The sequence below is a fragment of the Drosophila simulans genome, chromosome 3R (genome assembly GCF_016746395.2).
Source record: "Drosophila simulans strain w501 chromosome 3R, Prin_Dsim_3.1, whole genome shotgun sequence".
Taxonomy (NCBI): Eukaryota; Metazoa; Arthropoda; class Insecta; order Diptera; family Drosophilidae; genus Drosophila; species Drosophila simulans.
Genome location: NC_052523.2, coordinates 10,749,449 through 10,767,163, shown reverse-complemented (window position 1 = coordinate 10,767,163; position 17,715 = coordinate 10,749,449). Strand labels below are relative to the sequence as shown.

General features: G+C 43.2%; 1 protein-coding gene across 2 annotated transcripts in view; it reads right to left on the bottom strand.

The window, feature by feature from the left end:
* The window catches only part of LOC6727954 (A disintegrin and metalloproteinase with thrombospondin motifs 9), a 34,306-nt gene extending 19,336 nt beyond the window's left edge, over positions 1-14,970 (bottom strand). The window contains exon 1 of one of the 2 annotated variants that reach the window (XM_016176653.3): positions 13,233-14,970. In XM_016176653.3, coding sequence (XP_016034551.1) covers positions 13,233-13,634 — 402 coding nt within the window. In that variant the 5' untranslated portion in view covers positions 13,635-14,970. Of the gene's footprint in view, positions 1-1,243; positions 1,795-13,232 lie in introns of those variants that run through there. The other variant, XM_039295312.2, reaches the window with a different exon arrangement.
* Positions 14,971-17,715: the final 2,745 nt, after the last annotated feature.

Genomic DNA, 17,715 nt, shown 5'->3' with positions numbered 1-17,715 from the left:
GGCAGGTTGCACTCTGCCAACTACTAATAATATCGCAGTGCTCGATTGCAACTATCTGCAACGGATTTTGACAATCTGATAAATGCGACGCCAATTACGAAAATATCTCACTTTCAAGAGGAAGAATCTCAGCAATTCTGGCGCCCAGTGGCCATCGCACTGCACTTGACCCTCGGCGCCGCCAGAAGAAAAGCGCAAAAGTGGAAAAGTTTGTTGTCTCAATGGTCTCGGTGGTCAAAACTAATTGCTAGTCTGGTATCCTTAAGATCTCCACTCCGATTGGGAGTGTCTATCTGGGGGACCATCTCGCTCGTCTTGGTTCGTTAACTTCTCAACGATGCCCTGCCCTATTCGTGTGAATTTATGAGCAAATGAAATCGGTACGCCCCTGACAAATTTCGGGGACTTTTCTCAAAGAATTGCCATCGCCTGTCCGCTTGGCTGGTGGATGTTGTTCCGCTTCTTTTTTTTTGGCTCTAATTGCCACATGCCTCTCGAGATATTTGGCGATGTGCGCTCGTGCCTCGCCCGCGATCTGTGACATAAGGCCATAATTCTCAGATCCATCCGAAATGTGGGTGCGTTGATCTCGAGGGTTGTGGTCGGACCACTGGTCTTCCAGGAAGTATGCAATTTATTATGCAAACGGTTTCGCTGGCAACCATTGGGTTATTTGCACTCAAATTAACTCTAATTTATGGTATTGTCCCTGAATCGGTGACATTAATTCGATATATGTATACGAGTATCTATGAGAACATACATAGATGTTTGTCTTAACGAAACTGGCTGTGCTTTGTATTCAAGTTTCTTGTCTTATTGCACCTCCAAAACTCTGCGATTTTGCGATTTTGGTCGATGATCTTAGATGCTAGATGCCGACTAATTGGCGAACGCCCCAATAAAAAAGCTCTTAAATATGGCTCTTTGTTTGTTATGATTTCCCAATTAGCAGCATATCAAATCATAATTAGGCACTTAAAGTACATTTTATTGCTGAAACAGCGGGCAGAAGTTGAAAACAAGGCAATAACTCTATGCTGCCCGTTAAAGAGAGCATAAATTCTCTAGCAACTTTAGCTTTCAAATTAAGACATTGTGCCAGGCGATTTTATGGGCCAACAATTGAGGTCGCCACTTGGCCAATGGCCACTATTAAAATCAATAGAGAGTCGGCCAAGTAGCCAATTTATGACAACTATGGCGGATTTACAATTTAAACTGTGAGGGCCTTCGTGCCTACCTTAATGATCTCCATGAAAGGCGTGGGTTGAGGTGCCTTCCGCTGTTTTCCTTGCGGAAAATCCCCACTGGAAATCCCCATGCTATTGAACATGGTCTCTCCAATTGATTGCTCCTATTTTTCACACTTGTATATTCAACTTTTCACTGTCCTTTCTTCCGTGGGAGTGTTCACTGCGCTGCCTTTCCAGCACTCAGTGCCCACCGATTTAGCACTGAAATGTCGCGCAGGCGCAACACCATTCTGCAATCACAATGCCACAATCTTCGGAGAATTGCAGCCAACACAAAACGAACTCGCGATCCCCCGGGTTCACTAAACTTCACTAAACTGCGCCTGCGCAATTTGTAAGGCGTTTAAGCGGCCAAGCCTCGCCAGAAATCAGGAGGTCCTTGCTCTGCAGACAGCCTGTTTGCTGTGTGGGTGCGTGTGTACATGTAGTATTAGAAACCACAGTGCCAGTGGACTTGCTGCGTAGGAGGAGCAGGCAAATATGATCGGCTCTGCGTCACGCGAGCGACTGAAAGATCACTTGTGTTGGTGGCAGGCGGATGGCGCAGATGCTGGTTTTGTGCTGCGGCAACAGCTGCTGCTCCAGCGAGAATAACAAGAGCATCAGCAGCAGCAGCCGCAGCAGCAAGATCCGCAGCAGCAGCAGCAGCCGCAGCAGCATGGGCACAAAATGAGCAAGACAAGTGAGGGCGCTGTCGCCATCATCATCTGCAATATTCGATACTCAGATGGTCGCACACATTGTTTATAATACCCTAATGAATTATTACATTCTAATGAATAATGGGCCGAAATAATAACGTGGTCGTTCCGTGGCGTCTGATTGAAGAAGTTCTGTGCCTGAATACGCATATTGAAATGGAAACAGCATTGGCCGCTCTTAATTACAACAACTGTATAAACACTAATGAGAACACTGGCTGGCTGGATGGATCAAAGAATTCCTGAGCTCAGCATGGAATGGCAATAGGCCTGCTGTTTGTATACCCCACATACAGACTATAGGGTCCGCCAAAGCAAGTATCTTGGGATATGCAAACGTCAGAGAGATCGTAAAAGTAAGCGGAATCCCAGAGATTTGAGAATACCTTACATACTACATGTGAAGGTTCCAGCCATTGTCGATATGGCTATATGGTATTTAAGACCCTTTTGATGGCTCTGGATGGCCTGAAGGGCCTGTTTGGGTACTTATTAACGCTTCATTAAATCTCCGTTTGCGCCCACAAAGCAAATGCGAAACGACAGCCACGGAGTTTTTTCGTTTTTTTTTTGGCAGCCAAGAGGCCCAGCAAAAGGTTAAGAACACTCGAGAGGGCAAAACTGGTTTTGCAGAACCCATCGATAAGGCGGATTCCCTGAGAGAGCATGCTGTTCGATAAGATCTAAGTTAATTGAGTCCGGCAAGTGAATTGGCCAAAACTTCTGGACCGGAACTGTGTGGCCAAGAATTGTTTTGAATATTTTATTAGCCAGCGAAAGAATCAGATAAGGTCCACTCTAATTGCCAAGTTATTTAAACTGCCCAATCGCTAATTGTTGACAATCTATGGCTGAGCTAATTAAGCCAAGATGATCGAGCACTCAAACTGATTGCGCTAAATGGCAGGGAGTAATAAAAATTATAGGGTATACGCCAGTGGGCGCATACTTATCTCACAAATTTGGGCAGCTGCGAAAAGCCGCTGATGATTACCGGTGAGACACTTCCCATACGCAACTGATTACGGTCCGCAAAGAAATCAACAAAATATAAACCATAAAAATTAATAAATATTTCGTATTATATTATTACGCACGAGAAACAAAAAAAAAGGTTCACAACAAAGACAATGAATTGAACAGAGAAAAAAAAGTGGTTAAAGAGACAAAACCGAGCCAAGTTCATGGCGATGGCAGTTGTCAGTTGCCAGTTGGCCATTTGGCCATTGAAAGCCGGGTTTTGAGGCTTTGGGCTTTGGGTTTTGGTATTTGGTTTTTGGTTTTTGGGCCTGGTCAGGTTGGGATTTGGGCAATGGGCTTTTGGGCCGACTGTTCAATCCATCAAAAGAGATTATATTCATTAACTAGGCGAGCGGACGGCAACAAGACTGGAGCTTCGATGGCGCTGATGGCCACGGGACTGCTGGACTGCTGGAATTTCTTAATTTTTTTGACAGTTCCCATCAAAATGTGTTGAAATTGCCATTGTTATTTGTATCTGTGTCCGCTGTGTCGAGCGAGGGGGGAGGGGTTTTTTTTTACAAGAATCATCTAACAGCTCCAGTGGCGCGGATGATATGCCAAAATTCTCGGTATTCAATAGATGCCAGATCTGTGGACTCCATTAAAAGGCCGTTTTTATTTCTGACAATTAGAAGCCATCAAAATTAATGCCCCGTCCTCCTAAATTTGATCTACATTTTTGCCAGCAGCATCTGTTCGAGTAGTCAGCGCCTAACGCTCTTGACATTCAAATTATGAAAGTTTGGTCATCCAATCTCGCAGCCTTGTAGTCCGGATCCGCCCCGCCGAACTTATTACATATATACTATATGTGGAGCAGATCGAATAAGATTTAAATACAGATACAGATTCGCGCAGCTGTCGGATGTGCTCAGGCAATTAGTTTGTTTTCACTTTGACATGTTTACAAGAACCAAACTCGATTGGCCAAGTCTAGAGTCCGTTCCGATAATTATGGGGAGCAGATGGTTTCCCTCACGATATTTTGGGGCAGGCGTAAAAAGAGATTCCTCAAGCGATTTGTGAGCACTCTGTAAAAGGGCAGGGTGCTTTTAGGCTTCCGGAAACTACGACCTCGGCGACAAATGAGGAAATCATTTTTGGAACTCCACCAAAATGTATAACTAATGGGACAGGCCAGCTTAAGTTTAATTGCTTTAATTTTAATTGCACGCAGTTTAGCACGAAAAAGGAGCGACCCGCTGGAGATCAATCTTCATGCAAATTTGGCGAATGGAACCACTTCGGCTTTTATCTGTCTATCGATTCGAATATATTCGATTCGAATCGTCTCCTCGACCAATTTGGTAGCTTGATTGGCAAGTGGGCTAACCAGTGCAGTCCGAAGGCTTTGTTTCATTGTGACCCAAGCGAATAAGGCTTTTATAGAGGCGAATTAATATTTATGAATAATAATAATTACTCAGTTCGTCTGGGGGCACAAGTGTATTCTATTTGGCAAGCCAACGAGATCCACTCGAGGTTGATGTACTTGAAAGGCGAAGCGGTGAATGTACACATGCTCTTGTTGAGCAAACAGACCCACATACTCGAACTTAGTCACAGACGATGTTGGCTTAGTGGGTAGTGCCATAGTAATGGCATAGTTTCACAAGTAACTATATATAGTTGGCCCGATCCTCACCAGCGTCGCTTGGCCACTCTTAATCAGAAGGTGTGCCACACTGTGTGTGCACAGCTCTCGACGACGCACATCTGCTCGAAGACCGGATTATGAGGCCCCACCGATACAGCGATCGTATCATTGGATCAATCGATCGTTCGATCGATCGATCGATTTGCAGAGCCATGGATTGCGAAATCAATGGATCGTAGTATCCATACAAATGTATTTAACTGCCTGACATTTGTTTGCCGATTTGCATTGTCCGCCGTTAAACGGCGTTCATTAACCGCGGCTATTTATGACCCCCACCGATTCCAGCCGGGCTGCCACCACGTTCTTATTCTAATTTTTTGTTTTTTCTAATTTGGCTTAGCTCTGCCATCAATCTACTTAGCAGGGCCGTTGGCCAGGCGATCGATTGTCCATTCGATTGTCACGCTCGGCATGACAAATTGAACAAGAGTTCATTTGTGGGTGGTGGTTGGTGTTTTGTGTACACCCTGTAGCCCCAAGTCTTTTCACTCAGTTCCTCAAAGTTTCAAACGAGTTTCCTCGTTTTTTTTCTTTGCGGACACTGCGATTCTGGTGCCCTGGGCCAGCGATTTTTGACCCAATTTCCTTGACACATGCCTGGCAGGTTTACAAACAAAAACTGTTACGGTTAACAATAATTAATTCTGTTTCTGCGCGAGTTCAGCGGGGCGTTGGTAGTTCTCATTATTCGGGCGCTGTCTCTTTTTACCCAATTGCCGATTTCATTAGGCCATAATTGAGTTTAGTTGTCAGTTTGTCAGTGAGCCCATAAACACGGACAGGCGCCCTGCGGCCAAAAGCCGGGCAAACAACCTCGGTTTTTGGCGCTAAAGAGCAAACCCAGCTTACGGCCACGTTCATTCAGAACTGCGGATCTGCAAATCGCAAATTGTGAATCGAGAACCCCAAGCCAAGCCACGGAGTTCCCACGCCTCGAATTCTTCACGCACGCCTCAATATTTATAAAAATAAGATGGATATCGACTATTGGGTACCTGATTACAGCAAACTGTTTGCATATTTGCCATGAATATGAAGATATGGAAGATTACCTTATCCATAAGGTTTCAATCAATTTTAAATAAGAGATTGGATCAAAAAAGAAATAGTACACACACGCCTAAGATAAATATGATTTATAGAGGCTATAAATGCATATATTTTTAGAAGCAGAGGCCTCAGCTCATTATTTATATTCCATTTAATTAATTAAAAAAAAAATCATATATCACTTCGAGGATAACCATCGATCCATTCAGCTGCTAATTTCGCCTTCTAACTCTGTAATTGTTATTGTTATTGCTCTGGCTGTGCATTTGGATGCAAATCGATTTGGCGGCCAGCAGGCTTTAAATTATTAATTCCATAATATCTATGAAGACCAGATGCGTGTGGCCAGTGGATGGGTGGTGGATGGGCGGTGGTCTGGGGTCTGGAGGCTGCCGCGTGGACATAGACAGGCGGATAGACAACGGCCCACAATAACATAATCATAATCGTAATCACAATAAACACATCTGATCGACGGCCAGCACGTGTGTGTTTGGGCTGATTTCTTGCTTTGGTAATGACCCAAATTTCGGAGCAGTGCGCTAAATACGCCTAATGGTCGTTTAATTATTGTACGACAGACAGCGACAGCCGTCGACGAACAAGCAGCAGCATAAATACAACTAATTGTACAATAACGTAATAACGTGGCAGGGAGCTGGTAATTTATACACATGCACATGTATTTGTATTGGCAAAAGCGACTAATTCGATGGCGAATACAATCGTAATTATGCACTAAAAGCTTGCCGCCACACTAGTGGCTGAGCCACCTAGCGGCAGCTTGTGCGAACTAGCGGCATTTTCGGCCATCATCTTGGGCATTTGACAAATTCACGCCTAAGTGTTTGGCTGCCGGCAACAAAAAACGGTTAAAGTAGTAGTTGCCGCCGCCAACAGTAATTTGTTTATATTGTACAGCAATTGACACGCCTGCTTTACCAAAATTTGTGGCAATTGTCTGGAGTGCTAAAATTAATAGGGCTGCTTAGGTTTTTTCACTTTTTCATCTCGTTTTTATTTCTTTATTATTATTTTTTTTTTACTGTGACGCGCGCTATCTTAACGTCAAAGGCTGAATTTTGCCCCTGGCAAAATGAAGCGAATGCTAAGCAACGCTTGTGCAAATATATAGTGCAGTGCATGATATGTTATGACTGGGGGTTCATTTTAATTTAAATTTGATTTCCATTCACACGCGCGTCTGTATTAATTGCAAAAGGCTATTTGGCAGCCGGAATTCGAGCATCGCACTGCTCATGTTCCTATTTGCGCAAGTAGAATTTCATATTTCGTACATATATTTCGTTTGTACATGCATTTTATATTAAAACAAAATGGGCAATATTGGCCCGGCGGCACAGCGCGCAAATGTACATACATAAGTGTTAAAAATATATAATTGTTTCAACATATGGGTAAGTGCACTTGCGTAAATAATAAATAGAACGGGCCCAAGTTCACTCAGTACATGTTAAATGTATGGATGTTTTGAGAACGGCGATCCAATACTGTAATTAATCAAGCATTTTTCTCGCCAGCCCAAAAAGACCACAAAATATATTTCCAAAGGGGTTGGGAAATATTATTAATTTCCAGCAATATAAACTCTTATCAGCTCATGGGTGCTGCCAAAAATAGAAAGCCTAAGCGTTTCATTAAGTTCTGTTTAATGTTATAAAAAGAAACAAAACCCATGTTTGTCTAGTCGAACAGCTGAGCCGAACATTGTACTCGTTTAGTAGTATATTAGTATAGTACCGCCAACGTGCCGCAGCTCATGGAACCCAAGCTCACCGGCAAAAAAAAAAAATAATAAAAAATAAAAAATCAAATAGAATACAGATAAGGCAGCTGAACTTGTTGCTACCAGCATTAATTAGCGATGCCTCGCAGATCGTTTGCAGATCACATTGATCGCAGATTTAAGTACACGGAAAAAATATGGAAAGAATGGGAATCCACTATCGCATCATTCGGGCAATATCAAAATGCTTTCGGGCATATCGTGAAACTAGAATCGCTACTCTCCACAGAAGACTGTCATAACATAATTTAGCAATAAACATGATTTTTTATTGTCCCAAACTTTGTCATGCGGGACCAATAAAAGCCATAACACTAAGAGTCGTATATATAAAAGACACGAATATATCAAAGCAGCAACAGCGTTTGAAATCGAAAGTAACACTTTCGTGGATTTTTATTTCGAAAGAGTGATGTAGTTGCTATAGATCGAGAAACCCTCTCTGCAAACGATTCGTTCTGAGTATCCACAGCTTACAGCTTATAAGATGTGTGCTATTCGTTGCTAAACATTTGGGCAAACACCAAATTTGCCGTGACGTGCTCTTCTGTCACTGCAAATTAACACCAGCAAATATCACCTGTCAGGTGAATGAAGTGAAGGCTCGCAGCTCTGAGTTCACAGGGAGTACTGTAACTTGAGATACCACGTGTGTGGTCATAGGGGTAATCCCTTTTACTATCTGCAAATATTAACTATTACTTAGTTCTTGGCCAACTCTGATTTAACTGCATTATGTGTAATCAGAGGCAACTAAGTTGCATTTGCTATCTCAGTGTGACAACACATTCGTATTTGTATCGTTAAAACGCGTGCCCGTATTATTCAATGTTTTAAATGTAAATAAATAATAAATAAAACAGGTTGATTTAGTAATGACTTTAAATCGCTTTTCTATGCTAATGGCGCGGTCTGTTTTGTCTTTGGTCGCTGCTTAGTTGCCGAAACCGTTAGGCAAATGCCCTGCGGCTAGGATGGTGATCATTCGACTTGGGCAAACGGAGGGCGTGTGGCAATAATGCGATTATACTACGTTGTATTTATATGTGTCAGGTATCGCTTGGGGTTCCCAGAATGGTGGATAGTGCGGCAGCGGTTTCTGCTGAACTCCGTAAGGCATTGCGGTCCAGGAACTGCATGGCACCACTGGGCGTATACGTGATGCGCCATCAAGCCAACGACATCACTTGTCCAATAAATCATATGTTACGAATATTATCCCATAAATAAGCAACACCCCGCATAGATCGAAGCCCAAGAACCGCAATGCCTCGTCTAATTCCCAGGAATCGAAACAAAGGCTCAGCAGACACATATAAATCGCCGCAAATATCGGAATTCCTCCTCCTTGAAATATTAATAAAAAGGCAGCGAGGGAGCAATAATAAAACAATACGGAAAAAACTGGCGTTGCCATTAAGGAACCTTCTTCTTTTTGTATTTAGATCGCGGACTGCGTTCGGCTTATGCTGCACCCATTCGCCAGCGATGATAAAGCGATGATGCCCCAAGGTTTCCAAATGGCTTTCAAATAAGTGCCGAGCCCGTCGGCCCAGCTAAGCCACTTCTGACTTCTGACTTCTGAATTCAGAATTCACAAGAGTTTAGCATATGAATAAAGCCGCACCGCACCGCCCCAAAGAGTCCGTCCATTTCCATGTCTCGTCTCGTCTCGTCTGAGTTCGAATACGCATCTGAATGTGAATTGGAGTCCCAAATTTATATGCAAAACAACAGAGAATCGATGATCCAGCATTTGCCTTGACCGTGAAGATGGGAGCGATGATGCCACCGACGCGGCGGGGCCAAACAATAATTAAAAGAGTGTCGTTAAAAATAAAATATAATGGACTTATGTAAAGCGATGTTACACGCTCCATCTCCAAAATGGCCACAAACGCGATAAGTCGGCTCACAACAAATGGCAGCAAATAAATAAAAAATCATTAAGATAGGCTCGCGGAACGGCCAGATAAGTCGACCAACTTTTGGGCCGACCCGTTCAACTGGGGATGTGGATGGGGACCAGAAACTAAACACCAAATAAAGCATTCGAATGGACCCCGAAGACAATCAAGGCACGAGATGAAACCAGCTTGTGCTCTATGGGCGGTTCTGGCCTTTTGATGTAAGCCCACCACCACCACCATCACCACCAGTCAGTTAAACAAATTTGTATTTCCCAAAATATCCAAATAATTTGTTGAAAAATTCATTCACGACCTGCGCGCAGCAGAGACACAAGATACAAAATCGATAGAAAAATCACCAGATTCAACAGATTCAACAGAATGTGAAGAAAAATTGGACAGGTAATTATTAGAGGTGTTTTCGCCTTGAGTGGATTAGCTCGGCTGGCGGGGATGGACACTGGCCCCCAATTATGCTAATACCACGCCGAAAAAGGCCGCTAAAATCCATATTTAAATTATTAACATAGAAACCGCGGCTGGGCCAACGCCGAATTCGGTGTCCAAAAGCAACTCCTAGCCAGATTGAACATGTTTAACATTAATCTTGACTGATAAATTAAAAAGGAATTAATTAAGATGAGCAATCACTTGTCAGGCCCGGAATGCTTTGATCATATTTTCCTACACACTTCCTATGGCTCGGATGTAATTAATTAGCGAGGTAAACAATACAAATATGATTACCCAAAAGCCAATGATTAATTCATAGGCAAGGTGGCTTGTAGTCGTTAAGGAATCAGCAACATTTTCTAAAAGGCTTCAAATGCTTAGAAATCAGAATAGAGTATGTCAGTGTCGGCTCTCTGGCTTGAAATAATTTCCAAGATTTTTATAAGTATTTTTTCATCATTTTGACAGTTTTCGTTTGCTAGAAAATGAGCAAAATTGCTTTTTTGAGGAACGTGGGTGGTTTCCCGAGGGTGGGAAGGGGCGGGGGATGCGGGCCTTCGCAGAAGTGTTTGCATTCAGATCACGTATATATCTTTTGGCGAAAAAAATTGTATTAAATTCAAAATAACCAGCTTAAAGCATAAGCACAGCACCCCAAAGTCACGCCCCGGCATCACACCTAAAATTATTTGCTCGTTTTCTGGCCTTTTTACTTGAAATTGCTTAGCGTTTTTTTTATATTTTTTGGTTTGTTATTTGTTGTTACTGCCTGTGGTTTATTTCTATTTTGTTCTCTGACGGCATTAATATTCCGACAAATTATTTGTCACCCCATCCACCAACCGAAGGGCTGCAAGGACACGCCCTACTCATTTGCATGAGAATCGGTATACAGAATGATTGGTGGTTATGTGTGGCATTAATCACGGCTAGACGAGCTGAATATTTAACGATCATTAATCGTCGTTGGTCACAATTCGATTTTCTTCGGGGTCTTCGGGGGTTATCCATCTAGGTTTGGGTGGATGGATGGATGGTCATACTCGTCGCACATTCGACAGCACCCACATATTGAGTGGTACTTTGTGGGCAACTGACAAATTGAGCATTTCAGCCATCTTTTCTCTACTTTTCTTATTTTTTTGTGGTGTCACTGAACTCTTCAAATTTTCATCGTTATACCCTTGCAGAGGGTATATTGCTTTCACTTGGTAGTTTGCATCGCAGTTAATAAGACAATTGATCAGCATCTACAGCCTTTCGCTTTTCATCAGAACCGCAAATCTTTATCATATTATATATATATGCCATCGAAAAATGAAAAACTAATCGCAATTAAGTTATTTTTAATTACAATTTTAATTAAAATAAATAAAAAATTTGTGACAACATAGACATTCGCTTGTAATTTGATCAAAATCTGAAGACTTAAATCATGTAGCTGCCATAGAAAACGTTCGTAAAAATAGTGAAAACTCTGCTTTTCAGTAAATATATAATTACTGCAAGCGTGTATAAACTTCGGCTTGACAAAACTAGCTTCTTTTTTTGTTTTTATTTAAAGTAGACGAAATAAATTGAAAAAAGAGAACAGAGAAACACGCGCAAAGCGACGACGTACGACTCAAAATACAAAAAAAAAAAAGACAAATCGCGAAACAAAACAATAACAAAAAGCAAGAAAATAAATATTCAAATTCTACACATTGTGAAAATTTTATTATCGAAATACAAATTGGACGGCACAGCCTTACTTACAGCAAGTATTTCCCGCGACTCCTCAGATTCTAGGCGCCACGCGAAAAACTAGAAAATCTATTTTCGAAACATTCACACAGCAGCGAGTGAATCGAGTCGCACCGCACTGAATATGTCACAATTACTCATGTGCTTCTAAAAAGCCAAGCGATTTATACATACAATACAACCCACATAGACAGTACATCCTATTCCCATTCGATCCCGAGGGGGTTACGTTGCCACACATGGCCCGTTATCAGTGGCATTTGGGCCTACAGACTTCCCCACTTGCGCACCCAACATTATGTACTATTATGTATTCATGGACCGGGGGATCGTGTTGTTTTTCACATTTTACATTGCCCGCCAGGCGGACGTTGATAAAATTCTAATGGCCTGTAAGCCAGCTAGGCAGCTAGCCAGTTAGCCAGTTAGCCAGCTTGCCAGTTAGCCAGTAAGCCGTGATTTAGGCATGTTTCCATACTCGTTGTTGTCACGTCCCGCAACGAACGCTTTTCACACCTTGTTGAGCTCTGTAAATCGTAGTTATGTGCTGTTTCCACTCAGGTCGTGTGTAACTGCATTAGCATTTCCTTAAGCCGAACTTGAAAATGTTCATCGATATTTGCATCTTAATTCGTCTGCCTCGCGCACTAATGGGCAAAAACAGTTCGTTCCCAATCCTGCCTCGAATTTGGAATATCAGTGACATCCAGACAGGGGCGTCTTTGTTCTTTATCTCTATTAGATAACTTTTGGGTTCTTATCTCCTGTGGGACATGTGCTCCCGATGCTGCAGAATCTTTCGCTTTCCCGAAAAGTGTTGCTGCAGAGCCAAGATAGTGGCAACCTGGCGGAAACACACGTCCAACAATACATCAGCAGTCCCTGTCTGACGCAAATGGATGGATTATGAGTCAGCCAAAGAAGTGGGAGCTTCTAACCCGAATCCAAAGGAATAGTTTGATGACCAGAGTGTTTGATACACATGTGAATGCACTTCGTGGAGGCGCTCCGGCATTTGGATCGAAGTGCTCCGAACACGTTGCTTTCTTCAGTCTGTTTGAAGCTGTCGAACGGTGAGGTCGCCGAGAATCCAATCGGTATCCAACTTGGGATGCAGATTAGATTCACATTTCCGCTGCCGTGTGGTGCGCGGTGCTCCGTGGCCAGTGAGGCGTGTGAATTCAAATGCGGTGGTCAACGCTTTGGTTGTCGCTTTCTTTGTGTCGCCAGTGGTATTTAATCAAAATCGAATAGAGAGCCAGAGAGGCGGCAAAAGCGACAAAAAAAAAAAAAAAATGAAATGAAATGAAACGAAATAAAACAATGCGGCATACAAAACGAGACGAGCACACCAAAATATCGGCAAATCAACCGAAATTATAAAAGAAAAGAAAGAACTCGACACATCGATGTGGAATCAATGCAATAAATTAACTTAAATTTGGTTTTCGCTTGGCCAGCCGATTTCGATAAAGTAGAAAAAAGAGAGAGAGACGAATACAAACACAAATAAATGAAAAATCGTTAAGATCCCGGTCTGCGAATTCGATCAGCCCACGAAATTCGATGCGGTGGACTAGGCCTCCCAAAATATTTATACATATGTAGCTCGGATTTAGGACCTACCTGTCTGCCCAGCAGCGGTCCCTTGCTGATGAAGTCCTTCTTCGCCGAGTAGAGCTCCGGCGGTGGTCCTTTCAGCGAATACCGCAGGCCGGCCTCCCCAAGGTCGTCCGTCGTCCCACGCAGACAGCGCTCAAGGGCGCGCTCATCCTCGTCGTCGTCGGAGGCGGTGGCCGAGCAGGCGGATGATACGCAAGAGGAGGAGCAGGCGAAGGAGGTACGATCCCGAGCACCGGGCGATTCACAGACAGTGGTACTATTCGTGCCCGTGCTGTGACCAGAAGTGGTGGAGCGCAGTGTGGTGCTGGGATACGCGAAGGCGGGCAGGTCCGACAGCAGGCGATGGCACTCGACCTCCTGGCCACCGGCGGGCGATTTAAGTGAACCGGCATCCGGCGTGGACATGGCGATGACCAGATAAGATAGCGATCTGCAATCTCCGAAATCCGAAATCCCAAATGGCACGTGCAAAAATGCGCGCGAAAGAGCAACAAAATCCACAGTGCGTATGTGCCGCTATACGTATACGTATATCTTGTAGATATATCTTTACACTTATGTTGGCTCTATGGCTCTTTGGCTCTTTGGCTTTTTGCTTATTTTGTTAATTGAAATGCGACAGTCTCGTTCCGTTGCCGTGGGCACCGCACCCGCCAAAAAATGCGAAAATACGAACAGAAAGGCAAAGACTACGGCTCGTGGGTATTAAAACGACTCACACTTATGGCTGCGATTAGCTAGATAAACTACTTAGTACTGGAGCCATTGTACGATCTCATGATGAATCTTTTTGCCGAATCACAGAATTTATTCGTGGCTGCGGTTGGTTGGGGTTGGCCAATGTTAAGCTTGAACTTCACACATCGCGCCGAATGCAATCACTTTCGAGCTGCACCATTAACTTGGCCACCTTTGGCATTCTGAGTTGCTGGCTTTCTTTTCGCTTTCGGCCAGCGGCTATTTTTGCAAACTTTTCGGTGGCGAAGGTTGTCCCACAACTGAGCACCATGTCAGAGTTCACAAGAACACGCCGATCGGTGGGCATACTATCGCTATCGCTACCATCTGGCCGACATGGCTGGTCAGGATACGGATACACTGGCGCACTACGATGGATACTAGGCTTCGAATTCGAATTGGAAATCGCAACTGGATTAATACTACAAATGGAACTCAAGCAATTGCCTGATTCTACCGCGCGCGCGCAAATAAACGAAACGGACGAGAACGAGCCGATGGACCAGACCAATGCTGCGAACCAGAGAACTTGTATCTGTATCTGGCGATGTTTCGTTTCGGCTCGCTTGAGTTCCCGCTGCGGACTGAACACTGCTCGCCGAACAGCAGTTGGTAGCGGACGTTCCGCCGTACCGCCAAGCAATCTGAGATCGCGATCGCGAACATACACCGCTCCGAAAGCTGAAAGCGGTTCTCTCGCAGCTATGTGCTGTACAACATACATGCATATGTACATAACTCGTATGTATGTACGACGAGTATAGGGATATGGGATTGCTGAATGGGCTTAGGATTTCAATTCCAAGGAGTGCTTTAGAGAGATTAGAAAGACGTCAGAATCATATCAGTACGCAGAACAGCCGGCTTCTCTCCGCAGAGCGCGCTGTGGCGAAAAGAGAGCCGAGCACGGCTTAAAAGAGCACTCGATCGCTCTCTTAAGTGCGCCTCTGCTTACTCAATATTTTTGCACATGTGAGGATTAAATGTGTGGACATAATTATCATCGGATAAGATAAGGTGTTAACATAGTAACAATCTTTGCATCTAGAGTATCTGCCTTTTGGGATGAAATAATATAAATATTCAAAAAAAAAAAAAAAAGCTTATGCTGCATGCTTTTTTGATTAGTAGTATTCAGTAATAGTTTTTTAAAGCAATCGTAAGCTTATTAATAACTAATGATTAACATAATTTTGCTATCCTATGTATTACTTATCGCAGCGAGCAGTACTAAATACTTTGAATACAAATTTCTTTTGAAAATTAGGGTAATATCTTGAGTATTACTCAGTTGTGCACTTCCTGAAGAACTCATTTTGGCAGAAAAAACGTATGTTGATGATCACAGGGAATGGTAGATGACTGGCTCATTAGTATCAGTAGTAGTAAACTATTAACGTGAATAAACTGAAACGACAGTCGTCACTCAGAAATGAGTCAAATATAAAGATATATCTAAATAATCTACCCAAGCTGCACAAACATATCGTAATAGTTAAGATAGGCAAGTGTAACTGATTTGTGTAAGCTATATAGTCTGAACCTGGTATCATTATAAACAATACTTTATACTTTATTTTGTCTCATTTAGGCATAGAGTGCGCGACATCTGCTGGATCCCAGCCCATCCAATGTGGGTCAAGATCAATCTACTGATCGCGTCAGTGAATAAAAATAGTAGCCACTCGCTCCATTATTTCAACGCCGAGAACTCTTCCACATAAATGTCTTCTGTGCCAAATTACCATATGTAGCAATTGACCCTATTGTATACTAAATATTTTCTTTAATCAAACGCAGCAATAAGAATTAATCAATTAAAAGGCCAGAGCTCGTTTGCCAAATTAAAGTATAGTTGGAAATTAAAAATCCATTTCGCCGCCGCGGAGGTCGGCGAAAATTTAAAAATATTCCAAAATACGATGATGCATATGCATACTCGCATACGGATGTTGCGAGAATGCTGGACTAATGAAAAACATCTCAAAAGATTCCAGGAAAAGCGATCTCCATGCAACCATGCAATCGGCAACAAAACGCTTGTTTTGTAATCAACAACAAACTGCCGGCATCCAAAAGATGCCAACATAAAACAGCAGCCAGAACGGAGAATCTTACAAAATAGCCCTAAAAGTCTGGGCGGAGGCAAGTGAGTTCCCCAAGAAGGCTGTTTATATTACACCGAACTAATCAACATGCCCTGTAAGCAATGTTTACACAGCCACTAAATAAATAAACGACTCCTAGCTGGAGTCTCTGCCCAAGTCTCTAATTAATTGCTCAGTCTAGCAAATCGCATACTGATCTGGAGGAAGCATACGTTCTAAATTAGGAAATATTGCTCAAAGAGGCGCCGCTGGTTTTCAGATGCTAATGATCGAGCCGCTGGAGACCGCTGACCACAATGTATCTATCTGTCTATCCATCTTTGTATCTATGCTATCTGCTCCGATCGCATTGTATCATCCTAATAATTAACGCATTTAGATCATAAGGCGGTCAGCCAGCCATAAACTTTTGTTTAGCTGTTGATGCCTATATGGCAACAGCCCAACTTGGATTTGGATAGAGAATCACTTTCAGGTGGATACCCAACGCAGACCCCCTGTCCTGGCATTTGTGCAACTTCGATCTGCAGGCTGGCGGCCTTCGAGTGGATCGAAGATCAATAAGCGCGAGGCTGTGAAGAGCCCTAGACTACGGATCACTATCGAATTCGAAGTCTTCAGATGTTCGATGTCAGACTGACTGTCTGTTTATCCGTCCGTGCGTCCAACACGCGCAGGCCTCTTAGTCAATTGCGTCTGTCCGTATGTATGTATGATTGTGGGTGAGCATGTCTAATGCGTGAGCTGGTTCGGCATTTCTATATGTTTATGCTCTGCTCAGATAGTTCCATTCAGTCGCTTTTTTGTTGCGCTCACCCACACACTTGATTGATAAATATTGATCCTGATTGAATGATCGAAAGCTTGCGAAAACCCGAAACAGCCATTCCAGCGATGCGTTTGGATCCGATCCAATCCAATCGGCAGGCCTGCGGAATTATTGAGAGCTCAGGTTTTGAAGTTCCTCTGACAGCTGCTCAATCAAATCGAATCAAATATTTGGGCTAACTAAACAAAAACCTTTCTTAAAGAGCCCCCAATTCCATGCCCGCATCGATGATGTCTAAATTCTGGAAATTCGCAAAAATCAAACTCAATTACTGCCGCTGTCAATCAGCGGCAGGAATCGAATTGTGAATCGCCGGCATCCAAATCGGAATAGGAATAGAGAGGCATGCGTAAGAGGCATTTGTTGTACTCGTACTCCCATAGCTAGGTGGCGTATCTCAAAGATACATTTCACTTAACTGTATGGCATATATCATCCATTCAACTGCGGCACAGAGCAGCCACTACCATGACAGCACACGCAGATGGCGATGCTGATGCCGATCTAGATGGCAATCGGGGGTGATATGGATGGGGACGGGAATGGGGATCGCTGGGAGCCGGCCGACGTGCGTTGACCCTGAGACTTGCCCACACCCACCCACGCCATGCGAATAACATAAACTAATAGGGGTTCTATATATATATATAGAGATGCACAGAGGGAAACATGCTTCCCAAATCAAGACAAGACACTATTTTCGATTCCAGAGTCAGCCCTGACCAATTTGGATTTGTTTAAACGAACAGAAAGTAGTCACCATGTGGTAATAATTTAAATATACTAAACAAAATGCGAATATATACACGCA